The sequence below is a fragment of the Diabrotica virgifera genome, chromosome 3, assembly GCF_917563875.1.
Source record: "Diabrotica virgifera virgifera chromosome 3, PGI_DIABVI_V3a".
NCBI lineage: Eukaryota > Metazoa > Arthropoda > Insecta > Coleoptera > Chrysomelidae > Diabrotica > Diabrotica virgifera.
The window spans coordinates 89,651,734-89,670,680 of NC_065445.1; the positions used below are offsets into that span (position 1 = coordinate 89,651,734).

At 32.0% G+C, this 18,947-nt stretch overlaps 1 protein-coding gene across 1 annotated transcript in view; it reads left to right on the forward strand.

Annotated features, from left to right (window-relative positions):
• Positions 1 to 420: 420 nt before the first annotated feature.
• LOC114328157 (ubiquitin-conjugating enzyme E2 J1) overlaps positions 421 to 18,947 on the forward strand; it is a 52,104-nt gene continuing 33,577 nt past the window's right edge. Inside the window, exons 1-3 of the mRNA XM_028276939.2 lie at positions 421 to 642; positions 700 to 905; positions 1,887 to 2,201. Coding sequence (XP_028132740.1) covers positions 606 to 642; positions 700 to 905; positions 1,887 to 2,201 — 558 coding nt within the window. The 5' untranslated portion in view covers positions 421 to 605. The remainder of the gene's footprint in view (positions 643 to 699; positions 906 to 1,886; positions 2,202 to 18,947) is intronic.

Here is an 18,947-nt window from a genome sequence, read left to right on the forward strand (position 1 = left end):
ATCTACACGATAATTGTGAAAGTATCCGAAGTAATAAATTCATATTTTATCAATAGAACGTCAAAATGATTAGCAAAATCTTAAAAAAATCGATTACAATTTAATTAATTTTTTGCGTTGTAAATGTTAAGCGATAACAATTAAATAATAAATTTAAAAATTACCGGTGAAAGATAATTCCAGTAATCCGCTAGGAGCGCCACCAGCGAAGCTCAGAGCGTATAAACACGCAAGTTAGGAGGTAACTTAATGCATATGCGATTATTTATGCCTTTTAAGTGGTTTGGGGTTATCTTTTTTATGTCTTTTGGTTGGTGTTTCATTTTCATTGGAAGTTCCCCATAAGCCAAATCTCCCCTCCCAAAACTAATGTCTAGATCCGCCACTGAGATAAAGGCACATGAAATGTCATCTTTGTCTCCGCCTATCTCAGCCTCAGCTGAATTTGACATGGTTACTACTGACGTGTGACAAATGTTTGTTTTTAGTTTGTTTAGATTAAAGGAATAATTTTGGAGAAATTGACATTATCAAATTAGATAAGGTCTATCAGTATATTTAGATATATCCTGGTGTTTTGTAAATTTCAGTGTATAAGCAGCAAAATGTCTTTAGAAAGTAAATATAACCTTAAAAGTCCTGGTAAGTTCTAACATAATGTCGGTTTTAATTACTTTGTCCTTAAAATGTTATTTGTAGGTGTAAAACGTTTAATGAGAGAGGCAATAGAATTAGCTAATCCCACAGAAGAGTATTTTGCATGTCCTTTAGAAGATAATCTGTTTGAGTGGCATTTTACAGTGAGGGGTCCTCCAGGGACAGAATTTGAGGGTGGATTCTATCATGGAAGAATTTTACTTCCCTCACAATACCCTATGCAACCTCCCAACATTATTTTGTTGACAGTATGTTACATCTTTTTCTATGAAAAATATTGCTGATTGCTGATTTTCAATTTCTAGTTATAAGTTGACCTGGCCTGTTTTTATCCACTGTCTGTGGAGTAGAGTTATCAGTCTCAACTGATAAAAAATTATAGAGATCATAATTATGAATAATAAATAAGTTATAATACCAGACAATAGCAGATAAAATGTTTGAAGTATTATTTTTAATATCCATTAAATAACAGGCCAAAAAACAAATAAAAAAACATTAATGTAACAGCTGTTGTAGTGGATATCTTTAACTAAAAGAAGTTAGGAATAGCAATAAAAGTATAATTAGCAGAAGTATATCTCTGACTAATTTTGTATGAAAATAATTTTTAATATATTTTTTTCATAAAAGTGACTGCAAGTCTTAGGCAACACTTAAAACTGGGACCTCCTTCGTAAGATTTTTTTTATTCAGTTATGCATGTCGAGTCAGACAACTTTCCCATTTCGGGAAATTTTCAGGACTACATATTCCGATGAATTATTAACCATGTTATATTTTTTTCACTATCTAGTACAACTTTTTTCAGGCTGCCTGTTTCTGATTTATTCATTGTTTCAACCTCTTTTATTCCAAAAGCCCTATCTGAAATGCAACTAATAATAATTTTCTACACATTTTTGCCCAATATTCCATTGACATATTCAGAAATAATCTGTAGTGAATATCTTCAAATACATGTACAAGTTAATTCATAATAATTTTTAACTTCTGTTTCAATTCATCTTATAAAAATTTTAGGTAGCTGTCAAAAAATTGTCTTTGAATTTCAAGTGAAGACACTGACAATTATTCTACTTTGAGTTTATTAAATAATCTGAAATAGAGTTTGTAATGAAGGGTTATAGAAATAGCATGGATTGTTTGGTATATTTAGAAGTACAGAGACATCAAAGAATTTCAGATTATAATAGTTCATTGTCTTCAATTTCAATATGTTTTTTTAGCCAAATGGAAGATTTGAGGTTAACAAGAAAATATGTTTATCAATATCAGGACACCATCCTGAAAGTTGGCAACCTTCTTGGTCAATACGTACTGCTCTTCTGGCACTAATAGCGTTTATGCCCACTCCAGCATCCGGAACAATTGGTTCTTTAGATTACACAGCAGAAGAGAGACAAGTATTAGCAAAAAAGACAAAAAATTGGGAATGTTCAACCTGCGGTAAGATATCAGAAAAGTTGTCTACAGGAGGGCATGTACTTAGTCCAAAATTGACACAAGAAGAAAGTACCTTAATAAAGCAGATAGCGTTGAAGGTAATATTACGTTTTTATTTAAGTATTCATTTATTAACTTTAATATGATTTTTAATACTTATTTTAATTTAATACACTTAATTTACTAATCTTTATTATTTAAATTATTACACAAGCTTTATTACAACATATAATTTATACATATTTATTGACAATTTTCCCTGACAAAATGAAACAAATCGTTCACTTAAAAACCCGAAAAAGGAATAAATTCACATTTAAAATTACTGTCTTTTGTATGCTACGGTCCTGAAGGAGACAGCCATCTTTTAACGAAGTTTTGAACATTCTAAAGATGGTCTGATGCCTATATAGTTACCTGGTACGAGGGGACTCTCGTATTATTCTATTGGGGAAAGAAGGGCTCGCATTACAGTAATATGTTATTTGTACTTTTAAAAACTGATTTAGATTCTGATTATTAAAAAATGAAATAAATAATGCATAATGATGAACTTATGATCATAATTTTGCTTTTTATTCATTACTTAAAGATCTTATTTTTTTTTTTCTAAAAGTGAATATCTGAAATCTGGTCCAATATTTTCTGGGTTTATACGACATTTTGTTGTTTACAGTGTTAGTGAGCACGAACACCTACATTGGATCCGTATTTCTCTGAACCGATCCGACATCGGATTGAAAACAAACTCAAGGTATTAAAGCGTAGTGCTTACACTGCAATGGGAAGCCCGATCCGATATCGGGCGATTTATGCTTTAATACTACGCACTACGCTTTAATACCTTGAGTTTGTTTTCAATCCGACGTCGGATCGGATCGTATCGGAGAAATACGGATCCAATGTAGGTGCAGCCTTACATGTTAGTTTCCATTAATATGTTTAAATATTTTAAGTGTACACTTTTGATGTCAAGATAGACACTAACTATTTTATCATGTAGACAAAATATTATTCCTTTAATAAGTTGAAAGATTTTATTTAAATACTAAAAAAAAGATTTTTGATGATTATTTCATATCTCCTCACATTTCTTTGTGATATTTTGTAGCTAGTTGTTTGAAATACATAAATATAGCAAAAACGGGACTTACTGCGGAAACACGGGAAGTTCTTTATTCATTATTCATCACCAGGCTGTATGTTGTATTCTATATAAAGTTCGTGTCTTCTAGTGGTGGGATGTGGGCAACTAGGCGAAGAATTCAAATTATACCTATGTAGGAAAAAATAATACTAGGAAAGTAGGTAGTATCATATAATTGCTTATAGAGAAATGAAAGAAGAAGAAAGTACTTTAATAAAGCAGATATCGTTGAAGGTAATGTGTTATTCATGTGCTTTTAAAAACATAATTTGCTTTTGATGATTAAAAAATAAAAAAAAACATATTTATTTTTTAAACAATGAGGAAATTAAACATCATCATCATCATTCGCTCTACAACCCATGGTGGGTCTTGGCCTCTTCCAGAATCAGCTTCCATTCCTTCCTATCCTTCGCCTTGGTTTTCCAATTTCGCACTCATAACACTCGCAAGTCGTCTTCCATCTGGTCCTTAAATCTTGCTCTGGGCCTGCCTCTTCTCCTCACTAAATCCGGTCTCTGGCTATAAATGTGTTTCGACGGCTCCCCTCATTAATTCTCTCTAAGTGGCCTAGCCATCGCAGCCTGTTTATTTTGATAGATCTACCAATACTAGGCTCACTATTAAGGTGGTAAAGCTCAAAATTATAGCGTCTACGCCATAACCCGTTTTCCTACACACCTATACAGGGTGATTGATTAGTGGGGTAAAGCTCAATAGATCCGCTATAGTAATAGATAGCAATAAAAGTTAATAACAAAAATTTTAGCCACCTTTGAGCTTCACATTACAAAATTAGTTAGAATGTTACAGGTGTTCGTTAACACAGTGGCAGACCAAACATGTTTTTTTAAATGGAACACCCTATATTTTATTTTAAATTCGAAATTCTGTTAACTTCCCCATCACAAAAATATAAAGGTTTGTTATGTTATACAGGGTATTTACAAATTTATAACCAATTTTGTATGAAAATCGTAACAAGTTCAACTCCCTGTATAAATAAAAATAAGCACAACAGCAATGGTTTATTTATGCCATATTTTTTTATTTTTTGTCAGAATTTTCAATAATTATTGACATTGCTAATTTTCTTTATATCAAATACAGGGTGAGTCAAAACGCAAGCATGTACATTATTTTGTCAGTAATGTTAAATGGAACACCCTGTATTTTATATCATTATTGAAAAGTAACATTACCGTACTTTAATTTTTATATAACATTCCCTATGTCCAAAGGGTACCCCCCGTTAAGATAGGCAAAATGCCCTCACTCTCAGAATTCAATTTTTTTAATTTTTTTACGTTTTGTGCAATTAAAAAATGAGATAACAAGGATTTTTAGCTCGCCATCCCCCTTACCCCTCTCCCCAGAGCCAAAAACGTAGATTTTTAGATTTAATTTTTTTTAGTTGAGTTGAAATTAATTTAAAAATTTCAAAAAATTCACACGTGTAGCTGAGGCTTTTACAAAACAAGTTCATTTTTTATGGACCCTTAGGTCGAGTGTACATAACCTCAAATTTTTTTTTAACTTTTAAAACCTATAACTTTTTTCTGGAGGGGGCTGCAGGTCCAATTTTTTTTGAATTTTGTGTATTTTATCAAAAGCTATCTCTCTGATTTTTTTCAGATTTTTCCGTCAGGTGCGCCATCTTGAAAAATCCGGAAAACTGTTTTTTAGGGGGTTTTTTGGGATTTTCTCCATTTTATAGACTGCAACATAGATCAACTCAAGGTTTTGTTAATAGATTATGTATAATTTGAAATAACTGAGTATATTAGGATATTCAAAAATTGGGCGAAACACTTTTAAACCCCCAAAAACCATGTTTGTTTAAAGTTTTGTAAGGATTTTTGAGGGTCTAATTATTTTTTTTTAGGTCGATACAGCCTGAATATTTTTTTTTAATTTTTTAAGTTCTATATGATTTTAAAAAATTAGGACTCAACGCAATTTTAGCCCACTTCCCCTATTTCCCCTCCCCCTCCCCCTCCCCCTCCCCCACAGCCAAAAATGTCAATTTTTCGATTTTATTTATTTTTTTAAGTTGGTTTGCAATTAAATTATAAATGTTGTTCTGAAGCTATTTCTTTGTGGCATTTTTATAATTAACTATTCTAAATGGGAAATAAGCCACAATTTAACTAAAAAATGATTTTATTTTCCATCTGTAATGCGATAGAGAGAATTCGATAACCTGTGACGCACTGAAAAAATGGTTCGGGACGATCTATATAAATAAGTCAGATTAAATTAAATTATTAGAAAATTTTTTTACCAAGCAACATTTTTGTTTAATTTATTAATATTTTGTATTTTGACAACGATGTCCGTGGCGGACATCGAAACGTTAATAAAATCATTTTTTAGTTAAATTGTGGCTTATTTCGCATTTAGAATAGTTAGTAATTATTAAATTATAAATTATAAAAAATTCACACGCACAGCTGAGGCTTTTAGAGAACATCTATTTTTATGGACCCGAAGGTCGAGTGTACATATTATAACCTCATTTTTTTGTTTTTTAATAGGTACGTATAACTTTTTTTGGCGATGGCTGCTAATTTTTTTTGCGTTTTGTGTATTTTACAAACTATCTACGTTTGGCTCATAATGCAAATAGTCCCCGCTGTATGCTTGTCCCGTTAGGTAAATTATTCTGATTAATTTTTTTGCGCAAACTTACTCAAAAACAGGTCCTTATAACAAATCCACAAGGTGCCAGGCAGTACCGCGGTAGGAAAATTTTTTAAACATTTTTTTAAACGAATTCAAAAAATCAATGTTTTCACTTCGGACAAATTTGTTTTAGATTCTCTGGATCAAGCTGAGCAAAAAAGGTATCGTGTGATTTTTCTATAAAATTGACTGTTGTCGAGTTACATGCAATCTTAAATTTGAAAAACGCGAAAATAGCTATTTTCAAGGCTTAATAACTCGATTAAAAATTATTATTATGAAAGTCATAAAGTGACCAACTCAAAGTTTAAAGCCCCCCCTGCAATAGCCTAAAGAAATTTTTGTCATTATTTTATTACTAACTATTATTTTTAATAATTAAAAATGAGCGCTAAGCATGTATTGAAGCGGCCGTCTGGGAGAGAGAGAGAGATGTACAATATTCATTGGACGTTTTAAAAAAATATCGAATGGAAGTCAAAAAAAAAAAAAAAAAAAAAAAAAAAAAAAAATAGAAAAATTGACGTTTTTTGTGGCGTCAGGGGGAGGGGGGTGGTGGGCTAAAAATGCGATTAGTCTTATTTTTTAGTCCCATATAACGTAAAAAAAATGAAAAAAAATATTCAGGCTGTATCAATCTCAAAAAAGATCATTAAGCCCGCAAAAACCCTTAGATAACTTAAAAAAACATGGTTTTTGGGGGGTTTAAAGGTGTTATGCCCAATTTTTGATAATCCTTAAATACTCATTTATTTCAAATTATACATAATCTATTAACAAAACCTTGAATTGATCTATGTTGCAGTCTATAAAATGGAGAAAATCCCTAAAAACCCCCTAAAAAAACAGTTTTCGGGTTTTTTCAAGATGGCGCACCTGACGGAAAAATCTGAAAAAAATCAGAGAGATAGCTTTTGATAAAATACACAAAATTCAAAAAAAATTGGCCCTGCAGCCCCCTCCAAAAAAAAGTTATGGGTTTTAAGAAAGTTAAAAAAAATTTTGAGGTTATGTACACTCGACCTAAGGGTCCATAAAAAATGGACATGTTTTGTAAAAGCCTCAGCTACACGTGTGAATTTTTTGAAGTTTTTAAATCAATTGCCACCCAACTAAAAAAAATTAAATCTAAAAATCTACGTTTTTGGCTGTGGGGGGAGGGGTAAGGGGGGTGGCGAGCTAAAAATACGCGTTATCTCATTTTTTAATTGCACAGAACGTAAAAAAATTTAAAAAATTGAATTCTGAGAGTGAGGGCATTTTGCCTATCTTAACGGGGGGTACCCTTTCTTAGTTTTTCGAGATATTTTTATTTTTCAGAGCAAATTATTTAGATGTGTCCAAATTTATCTAAATTTTAAGTAAGCTATGACTGAATTGACAATTTACGATTACTGATTATCAATCCGGTAAACAATCTAGCAAATAAAGAAATAAAATTAATTTATTAGTACATAATACATTTTACAAAAAAAAACACAACCACAACATGCAACATTTTTGAAACAATTAAAAACTACTTTTTTATGTAAATGCAACAAATAAACAAAGAAAATTAGTAATAAATTTTACAAAAAAGCACACAAACACAAAATACAACATTTTGTGAAGACAATTAAACACTACTTTTGTATGTAAATGTAACAATGTAACAAATAAAGAACGAAACATAATTTATCAGTAATATATTTTGCAAAAAAACATGTTTGAAAAAATTAGACGCTACTTTTAATAAAATATTTTTAATATTTAATTACATAAGGTGTTCAAAATTACCTCCTAACACATTTATGCACGCCTAAAAACGATCATTGAATGAGCTACTTACTCTAAGAAGCATTTGGGAATTAACACATCGAAATACACGTAGTATTCTATTTTTCATCTCATCCCTTGTTGTTGGAGGTATTTTATAAACTTCATTATTAACGTAACCCCAAAAAAATCAGTCCAGTTTATTAAATTCTGGTGATTTGGGTGGCCACGCTACTGGTCCATTGAAAAATGAAAATATCTCGAAAACTAATAAATTTAGACATAGGGAATGTTATGTAAAAATTAAAGTACGGTAATGGTACTTTTCAATAGTGATATAAAATACAGGGTGTTCCATTTAAAATTACTGAGAAAATAATGTACTTGCGTTTTGACTCACCCTGTATTTGATATAAAGAAAATTAGCAATATCAATAATTCTTGAAAATTTTGACAATACGTAAAAAAATATGGTATTAACAAACCATTGCTTTTTTGCTTATTTTTATTTATACAGGGAGTTGAACTTGTTACGATTTTCATATAAAATCGGTTATAACCAGTGGTGTCGCCATACGGGGGGTGAGGGGGGGATTCTCCCCCCCAATAAAGATTCAGTTGGAAAATTTATTAAGAAAATTATAAATCCCGACTCCGACTGGAAAAGAAATAAAATTTAAAAAAATAAAGTTAAAAAATAAAGTTTGGGTTGAATTTCTTTCATTTCTTTGAATTCGTTTTCTATGTGGCAATGCCGCGCCGCCGCGCCGCCGCAACCGGCAACCGGCAACGCGTCAATTAAATAACTTGCTACGCCTACGCGTGCCGCGTGCCCTGGTTGAGTGATTCACAATTTGTTACACGTTAGGGGAATCGCCGAAAATATATTTTGTACTCTGTTTGGTGTAAGCTGTAAGCCGGGTTCAGGTTTTATTTGGTGTTAAGTGAATAAGTGCGAGTGACCGAATGGGTTATAAAAACACATTTTAATTATTAGTGTTAATTTACTGCTACACTGGTAAATTATATTAAATATTATTAATTACAATTTGTTTGAAGCAGTTGCGTGGAGCTGCAATTCATTATTCGAGTATTAATTAATTTGACTGAGTAAATGCAGTTTGGAAATTTTGGACTTTTATCTTTGGTAAGTAAAAATTAAATTGGCTTCGCTTTGTTGTTGAGTTTAAAATTATGTAAGAATTATCTAAAATATTAATTTTAAATTTTTATTTTGATGTGATGTGAAAATATTGATTTCACTAGCAACGGTTTTTAATTTGTAGGCATAATTCTACTTGCGGTAAACCATAAATTAAAAGAAAAATGAAACCTAAAAGATACAAAGTGCAATGCTGCGAATGTAAATCTGTGTTTAACAATGATTTTAAAAGTCAACATGAAAAAGTTAAACATGGTGGAAAAAGAGTATCCATACAAAATATTGGGGCGCCTGCAAACCCATTTGAGGCTGCGTTAAAGAAACGGAAATATGAGGCAGAAACAGAAACTATAATTGAGGTAAGATAAAACCGAAATATTTATAGGTGTATATAGGCATAATAGAAAAAGTTTACTGCAATATCCATATAATTTTTTAAATATTTTTTGGTATAATTTGGCCTAATAATAATCCTTTTACTTAAGGCTACTTCTACTGCTTCTGACACCGATTCCGTTCGAATAAGCTCTAACGATAGCCCCTACAAAAAGATCGATGGGAGTGAAAATACTGATGTTAGTGAAAATATGGACCTGAATATGCCAAGTGCCAGTACTACCATCCCCAGTGATATAGACGTGGAACCAGACGTAATCTCTATAAATACTGACGATGAAGCAACCCAATGCTTATCAAACACTATTTCTTCTGATCAACCAGGTGAAGAAAAATCTTTTATATCACTGTTAGGAAAATTTTCGTATCTGTTAGACTCTTTAAAATGAAAGCAAAGGGCTGTTAGAAAAATATCATAAATCAGAAATTTTAGATGAAAAAATGACTACAATTGATATTTTAAATTCCGTGACAGAACTTAGGCAGAATTGCAACTCAATAATAGATATTGCCAATGAAGTGCTAGCAAATTTAAACAAAGATAATATTTCTTTTGAAATTGATGACCAATATAGTCTTTCTGATAATATAGTAAATCATGATCCTGCAATGCGCCCTTCTAAGTTAAGTACTAATCAAAAAAACTATCTTATTCGTTTGGGACCCCATCAACCTCGCTTAGCGGTATTTCCATCAGATGGAAAGAATAGGTTTAATGCCCAATGGTATAATGAATTTGAATTTTTAGAATATAGTACCATAAATGACTCTGTTTTCTGTTTTGTTTGCTGCTTATTTCCAAAGGGTATAGGGCGGGAAAAAGGGGAAAGCTCTTGGGTTGAAGGAGGTGTAAAAGGGTGGGGAAAAATGAAAAGTGCTGGAAAAAATAAATTGGGCAAACTTCAACAACATTTTTCATCCATGGCTCATAAAGCGGCATTGTCCGATTATTGTAATTTCTTGATTACAGAAAGGCATATTGATGTTTTCCTAGATAAAAATAAGAGAAATACATTAATCGAACAAGAGAAAATCCATAGTCAAAATAAGAGAGTTTTATGGGTTTTAATGGATACAATCAGAACATTAGGCATTCTAGGATTGGGTTTTCGAAAATCTGATTCGGCTTCCGAAGGAAATTTTGGACAAATTGTAAACCTTATATCAAGACATAACAGTGTCGTGAAACAATGGTTTGACGACAGAAAATTGCGCCCTTATCATGTGACATACAGGAGTGGTGAATCTCAAAATGAAATGATCTCTTTAATTGGATCAGAGGTACGTAGTTTGATAATTGAAGAAATTAAAGAATGTTTATTTTTTTCGATAATGGCTGATACGACACCTGATTTATCCCATAAGGATATACTCTCCCTGGTAATACGTTATGCCGACAATAAGGGTAATATTCACGAAAGGCTTATTAAGACCGTTGAATGTTGCGATAAATCCGGACTGGGTATGGCCGAGTTGTTAATTAAATGCCTAAGTGAGTTGGAAATAGATAGTTCTAAACTTGCTTTTCAATCATATGATTTTGCTAGTAACATGTCCGGTCGTTTTAATGGCGTACAAAAAAAAATTACAGATATCGTCGAGCACAATGTACCTTACATTCCCTGTCAAGATCACAGGACTAATACAGTGCTTGAACATGCTTGTAACGTAAGTGCATTGATTAAAAACTTTTTTGACACTCTTGAAGAACTTTACGTATTTTTTACATCAAGCACAAAAAGATTTAAACACCTGCAAGAAAAAATACAAGAAATAGATAAATCAGTTCAACTTAAAAACCTTTCAAGAACCAGATGGACTGCAAAGGCAGACTCAGTCAGAGCTCTTAACCAAACAGTAGATCAAATTATTGAAGTTCTATCAGACATTTCCAAAAATAGAGAATTTGATGGTTCTACAAGAACTAAAGCATTGGGACTTTACAAAAAGATTTTAAATTTTGACTTCATAGCTAGCTTCTTTTTTCTAAAAAATATTTTACCAAAAATTAAAATTTTAACTGAAACGATAGAAACACCTAATTTAAATATAATAGACTGCATTAATTTGATAAAAACTACTGCCCTTAATTTAAGAAATACCGATTATGACCATAACAGTTTAAATAGTCTAATTGAAAGTGCCATAAAATATGCCGAAAAATTAAATATTGATCCTTATTCTGATTTTTCGAAATATCATAGACGAAGGATTATGCCAAAAAAAATTGATGAAAATCGTGACACTGAGGTCGATATGGATTTAAAAACTTTTTATAGGCGAGATTTCCAGGAAATTTTGGATACCTTATCAAGTGGTTTAAATCATAATTTTGAGCATATCAAAAAATCAATTGAGCCACTGTATTCAGTTTTAACATTTCCACTTGATAAAAGAAATATTACCTTAAAGATTTTAGGTGACATTGTTGCCATGTTTCCTCCAGGTTCTAAAAAGCCTGATGTCCATTCTTTACAAGGTGAATTAGAAGTTTTATTTGATATGAACTCTAAAGTAAGTTCTTTTCCTGAACTATTATCTAATGTAACCAAGTTAAAAGATAATTTAAATCAAGCATTTTGCTTTTGTATGTTTGTATTGACTGTACCCTATGGTGTTTCAACCAACGAAAGGAGCTTTAGTCAATTAAAAATTATTAAAAATGTGTTAAGAACAACAATTTCTGATGAACGGCTTGATAATTTAATGCTATTAAAGTGTGAATCTGACATGGCGTTAAAATTAGATTTAGGTTACACAATTGATAAGTGGGCAACTCTAAAGAAAAGGCGAATAATTTTAAAATAACATTTTAGGGCTTAAATAAAATGGAAGAATACGTAATATCGTCCTTTTTTGTAAATAGTCTTTCAGGTAACAGGATTAGGACAAAAAATCTCCAGAGTTTTTCTTTTTTATTTTTTTTTAAACTGCCGACGTTTCGACTTTATTTAAAATTTGTATCCTTTTTCTTTGTCCTAATCCTGTTAATCTAAACAACTACTTATGTAAATATAATACGTATGAAATAAGGTAATGTTATAAAAACGCTGTGTATTTATTTTATGTTTTGATTATAGTAAAGTTATTACTTACATAAAATATGTTTATTATTATAATAACTAATTATTCTGAATTTTGGAAAAAGGTGTACCTATGTAAATAAAATAAAGTATGAGAGTTGGGAATATTTTTCATTCTCCCCCCCTCCCCCAAAAAAAGCTCTCGCGACACCACTGGTTATAACTTTGTAAATACCCTGTATAACATAACAAACCTTTATATTTTTGTGATGAGGAAGTTAACAGGATTTCGAATTTAAAATAAAATATAGGGTGTTCCATTTAAAAAAACATAAGTTTGGTCTGCCACTGTGTTAACGAACACCCTGTAACATTCTAACTAATTTTGTAATGTGAAGCCCAAAGGTGGCTAAAATTTTTGTTATTAACTTTTATTGCTATCTATTACTATAGCGGATCTATTGAGCTTTACCCCACTAATCAATCACCCTGTATAAATATGTCTGAGGATTTACGTTCAAAACAGCCCAACCGTTCTTCATCACTTTTTGTTACCGCCCACGTTTCTGACGCGTAAGTGAGGACGGGCTTGATTAGAGTTCTGTATATTAATATTTTTGTTCTTTTTGTGACTATGTTTGATATTAAAAGTTTCTTTAATCCATAGTACGCTCTATTTGCTAGATATATACGTCTGTTAATTTCTGCAGTTACTGTATTACTTTGGTTGATTTGTGAGCCTAGATACAGTTGAGTCCGCGAGTCTTTACCCGTGCGTCATTAATACCTGGCGAGATAAAACACATACTTTTTATCTAGCATCATTCTCTTCCATGCATGAAACTCATGACAAACCAGCTGCCGTTTGTTATTAAGTAACAACACATGTTATTTTTATGAACCATCTAGACTCAGTGCATTGAAAAGAGATAGGTACAAAAAAAGACGATTCGGTATGTTTTCATATTTTAAGCACAATTTGTTTGACGTTTCTGATTTGTTTAATTTCTTTGAAATTTTAAGGTAAATAATTATATTTAGGCAATTAATATTTAAAACATACAAAGCTAACGTCATTCACACAGTAAAGAAATGACTGTGTTTAGATTTCCGTCAAAGTGAATAAAATAACAAAAATAAAATATGTTATTGGATTTTTTGAAGTTATACTACTTTACCGGCGATAGAGGGTGAATTTTTATATGTTAAAACCTATCAGCCCGGCGCATGCGCATTATAACTTTGTTCTGATTGGATGTTCAAATGACATGTCAAAAATTATCCGATATGGCAGCTGTAGGACAGCTGTGGTTTGGAGGTAAAGGTAAAGGTAAACAAATGTATAATATATTAGTTTTATTGTTGTGAGGACAGAACCAAAAAAGTTTATAATATTGTAGTGACTTTTAAATAGTTTTTAAAAGCAACAGGTACGTAATAATTGTTAATGTATCATGGGTATAAACCTACCTATTTGATCTGCCAAAATACATAGTATGTAATACTTTTATTTATATAATTTGATTACCATCAAAATTTCTATCAATATTCACCTAATATATTGTTTTCTTACTCTATGTTTTGTTGTATTTTTTCAATTCTAAATCATTTCAATTCAAAATTAAAATAATTTGATCAATTTTCAAAATATCAAAATATCACAAGTTTAATCCGTTTAGTTAGTCGATCTTCGTAAATAATGACACATAGTGTCCGTGGCTAAGCGTTGAAGGCGAATGAACTCCAATACCAACCGCGCTTATCAGCGCTGGTTCGAGTCCCAATAGAAACTTTCTTTTTTGTTTTTTTTTTAATACATTTTATGATTGTAAGTATATTTATTATATAATTGTATTTCCAGAAAATACGTATTTAGTTCAAAAAAATTTCGACAATTAATGTTCAGACATCATTTGTGGCTTGATTAATGTGTTTGTGTGTGTTTTATTCTTTTATTATTTTAATTTTTGGCACTGTTCTAATAAAAATGTTTGAGAAGTAGTAAGTATAAATTAGTTTAATATTTAAACAAAATATAAATAAAAAGTATATTAATTTCGTTTAAATCATATAATAGAAGTATAACTTCTTACGTGTGTACAAAGTACACACACATTCTTTTTTATAAATTGTTTATTTATTTATTAATCAATAATAATAAAAGAATTTATTAAGCTACTTCAAATGTAGCTGTAATTCTGCGCAAAAATTTTGAAGCAAAACTTACATTTGACATTCTATATATTTGATAACGTCAAATTTTATAATAAAACCCGTAATCGGAACAGTACCCACTTTCTGTCAGTTGTTGTTGCGTGAAATAGATTTCCGACTTATTTCGTATGCTTTAAGTGATGACGCACGGGTAAAGACTCGCGGACTCAACTGTATACGAACTCTCTTACTTCTTCGAAAGTATATGTTCCTACCGTTAGATCTTCAGGGTGTGCTACTTGATTATTATTTGTGACTTTCATATACATACTTAGTTTTATTACTTTTTGATGCTGCTTCCATTGCCTTGAACGATTGAACTAGATCCGCCTTTCTTCTTGCTATGATATCAATGTCATCTGCATAGGCTAGTATTTGTACACTCCTATTAATAATGGTCCCTCTTGTTGTTATTCCGGATTCTCTAATAGGTTTCTCTAGGGCAATGTTGAATAGAAGGCACGATAAGTTCTTGATATTCCATTCTGCACTTTAACCTTACACTCGACTGTTGAGAGGGCTGCTCTCACCAACCTCACTAAGTGTATTGGGATATTAAATTCTACCAAGGCTTCATATAATGTGTTTCTGTCTACGCTGTCATAGGCACATCTAAAATCCACAAACAAATGGTGAGTATCAATTCCATACTCATATGTTTTTTTCCAAAGTTTGTCTTAGAAGGAATATTTGATGGATAGTAGACTTTTCCTTGCGAAACCCAGACTGGTATTTGCCTATTATGCTTTCACAATATCCCGACAGTCGATCATAAAGAACGTAAGCCAATATTTTGTATGTCACGTTTAGCAGGGTAATGCATGTCTAGTTATCACAAACTGTTTGGTCTCCTTTCTTGTGAATAGGTACGGTACAATTATACCTACGTTCCAGTCTTCTGGTAGTGTCACCTGCTTCCAAGTCAATTCTACTATAGTTTGTATTTAAACCAAGAGGAGTGATTCAAATTTACCGCGCTGTAATGCTTGTTTGTAATGGAGTGGACAGGTATAAAGAAAGTATAGCAACTATTTAGAATAGCTCGAGACAGAGACAGTTTCGCCAAGTTAATCGCCAACGTCAAGGGGACTTAATAGGGCACGTTAAGAAGAAGAAGTCTACTTATACTACAGGTCAGACTTTTTGCTCCATGTTTTAAAAGCTCAGAAGGTATGCCATCTGATCCAGGAGCTTTGTTTTCTTTCAATTGTTGTATTGCTTTGATGACTTCTTCCCCTGTTGGGATGTTATCTTTCTCTCTTCTGTCGTCCATGTCTTCGAGCTGTATTTCTGCTTCTTGTAGCCTCACCTCACTTATTATATTTAGTCTACTCTCAAAATACAGGATAATCTACAGGATAAAACAGAATATCTGACATCTGGCCCAACATTTTCGGGGTTTATACGCCATTGTCAGAAATTGTTTATTCCTGACGTTTCGTTTGCAATTATGGTAGACATTATCAAAGGCCATGCCGCAGTGACACAACCTCCTGTCGCTTACTGACAAGTGCTAACGCAATTACTGCAAGTGACGAAGACATAGTTCTGCGACGGGGATTTAAGTAATCTCCAGTCGCGCACTGATATCAACGCTTATTAGCCTTATGCAGTAAGAGCCACCGTACTAGACACATAGGAACAATGAGCTATTACAGTCCTGGACCATTCACTTGTTGCAATGTTTATTTTTATGTCAAGTGACGTTTAGAACGTCAGAAAATGTATAGAAACTGAATATTAACATAGAAAGTTGACAAATAATAGATCAGCCTTATTAAATACAGCTAATTTAATTTTGACGTTTATAGTTGTCATTTTGTTAAAGTTGTAAAAACTTTAAAGTATTGTACTATTCTTGCTGTTTGAATAAAATTATTTTAAAACAGAGTAATAATACTATTAACTAATGTATTTTTTGCATCAAAAAAAATTTTTTTGAATAGTTTCTTGACAGTAACATGACAGGGATGAAAGAAAGAATTAGGTACATAAACATACCCATGTGTCTAGTACGGTGACTCTTACTGTATAGGGAATCCTGTGTATGAAAGAAACTTTGCTGTTGTTCTGAAGCTATTTTCTTGCGGCATCTTATGCAATTTACTATTTTTATTGGGGATAAGCTTTGCTGAAACTTTGCTGATTACCTGTATGATGGACATTTTGTAGTTTATACTGTTCCGTACAGTGTTTCATTAATATGTTTAAATATTTTGAGTGCAAAATTTTGATATCAAAATATTATGTCTATTTTACCATCAACACAAAATATTATTCCTTAATGAGATATATTTTATTTAAATACTTAAAAAAATAAATTTTGATGATTATTTCATCATTAACTGGAACATGTGAATAAAATTAAAGATCTTGGCATAATTTTCGACTGTAAACTTTCATTTACTGAACATATATCTTTAAAAGTTTCTGAAGACTTAAATCATATGGATTTATAGTCAGAAATAGCCGAAATATTACTGTCAAATTACTACAAGAATAAAAAACCGCTAAACGCCGTAAAAATGAGTGGCGCATAAAATATTCCAGCTACAAAAGATCTGATATGAATATTACGTGGCGCGAAAATGGATTTTCATTTGATGCAAAACAAAATTCTAGTTTTATTTTAAAAGATTTTTCCATAATATTTGCTCAATTTGAAGTAAACGCGCCACAAAAGAGGAACTTTGATACAGTTTGAATTTTGAAACTCTTTTGTGGCGCGTTTACTTCAAATTTAGCAAATATTATGGAAAAATCTTTTAAAATAAAACTAGAATTTAGTTTTGCATCAAATGAAAATCCATTTTCGCGCCACGTAATATTCATATCAGATCTTTTGTAGCTGGAATATTTTATGCGCCACTCATTTTTACGGCGTTTAGCGGTTTTTTATTCTTGTATCAGGAGTTTTTCAAAGTTATTTATAAATTAAATGTATGAAGTTGAATGCAATGTTCCTCTATTACACGTCAAGCTTTATAAATGGTCACCTTTGTTGCATTATCTTCCAAATGATCTAGTGTCCATCGAATGTACACTAGATTTTTTCTATTCGAAATAGATTGAAAAAAAATATTGAGATGGCCGGTAAATGAAGTCGGATTGCCCGTTGCCAGATCAAATTTAGCGTCGTAACCACTACAACTACATAAACCATTTCGGGAATAATCGTTAATTGGATTACACTTTTGTAGCTTAATAACTCCAAACGGCTTAACAGATTTTGATCAGTAAACATGAGTTTGAAACGTATTGACCAGTAGTATCTGATGGATCTAAGGTCAAGTATGATAACTGAAGCTATTACAGGAATTACTGAGCTTGAGAAACCGTTTTTCCCACAGGAAATAGATTTTATCGTACTTATGAAGCCTATAACCTAAAAATTCGAATTTTCTCGGATATGAGGTATACACCGTTAGATTCGTCTTGAGTCCTTCTACAAACGCTAAGTTATTGGCGCAATTCGTAGGTTGAAATGTTGAATAATTGTCGAAAAACCAAAATTTTCAAAGTTTAGTTTTCCAGTTTTTCGGCTATACTGAGTCGTGTGTATGTCTGATCCTGACGGCTTAGACACCATTTGAAAGCATAAGTCAACAATATTGATTTACTGTATTTGCGGTTCTCCTGCCTCTTCTTGATCCGAATATATATACCCCCAAAAAATATGCCGTTTTGTACCTACCAAGTCTTATAGCTGGCTTATGGGTGGTCAAAAGTCACAAACTACACCGGTTCTAAATCGGCCCTGACCTCCTCTTCAAACACAAAAAATATCAAATCGGTTTAACTTTCAAACACACATACATACATATCCACAAACATTTTCCCTTTTTTAAATAAAAATTGAGTCACATTTCTAAGCTCTATAACTTTTAAATGGTATAACCGATTTTTAAAATTAGACATGCGTTGGAAAGATAATGATCAGTTCTATTAGAAGCCGCAAAGGTTGGACTTAAATTTTTAAAGTTTTTGGGAGTTTTGGGGACGAGAACGAAAAACAGACCCTAAATAGGAAGGGCCGTAAAATCTACACCCTTGGACCAAAATCGATGGTTGACATATAAATGGGTGACTCTTTTTCTCTGAACTTTAAGATGGGAGTTGGCCCAATTTTCAATTCAGTGAGATTTAGAAAATCGAAAATTTCGTGTATATATAGTGTCGCGTGTAGGGGGGTGTGGGTGCGCGGGACTGGCGAGAACTGCCGTTCTCTGGTAATGTTCAAAATTAGACATGCGTTGGAAAGGTAATGATCAGTACTGTTAGAAGCCGCAAAGGTCGGACTTAAATTTTCGAAGTTTTTGGGAGTTTTGGGGACCAGAACGAAAAAGAGACCCTAAATAGGAAGGGCCGTAAAATCGACACCCTTGGACCAAAATGGATGGTTGACATATGAATGGTGAGTCTATTTCTGAACTTGAAGATGGGTGTTGGTACAATTTTCAAT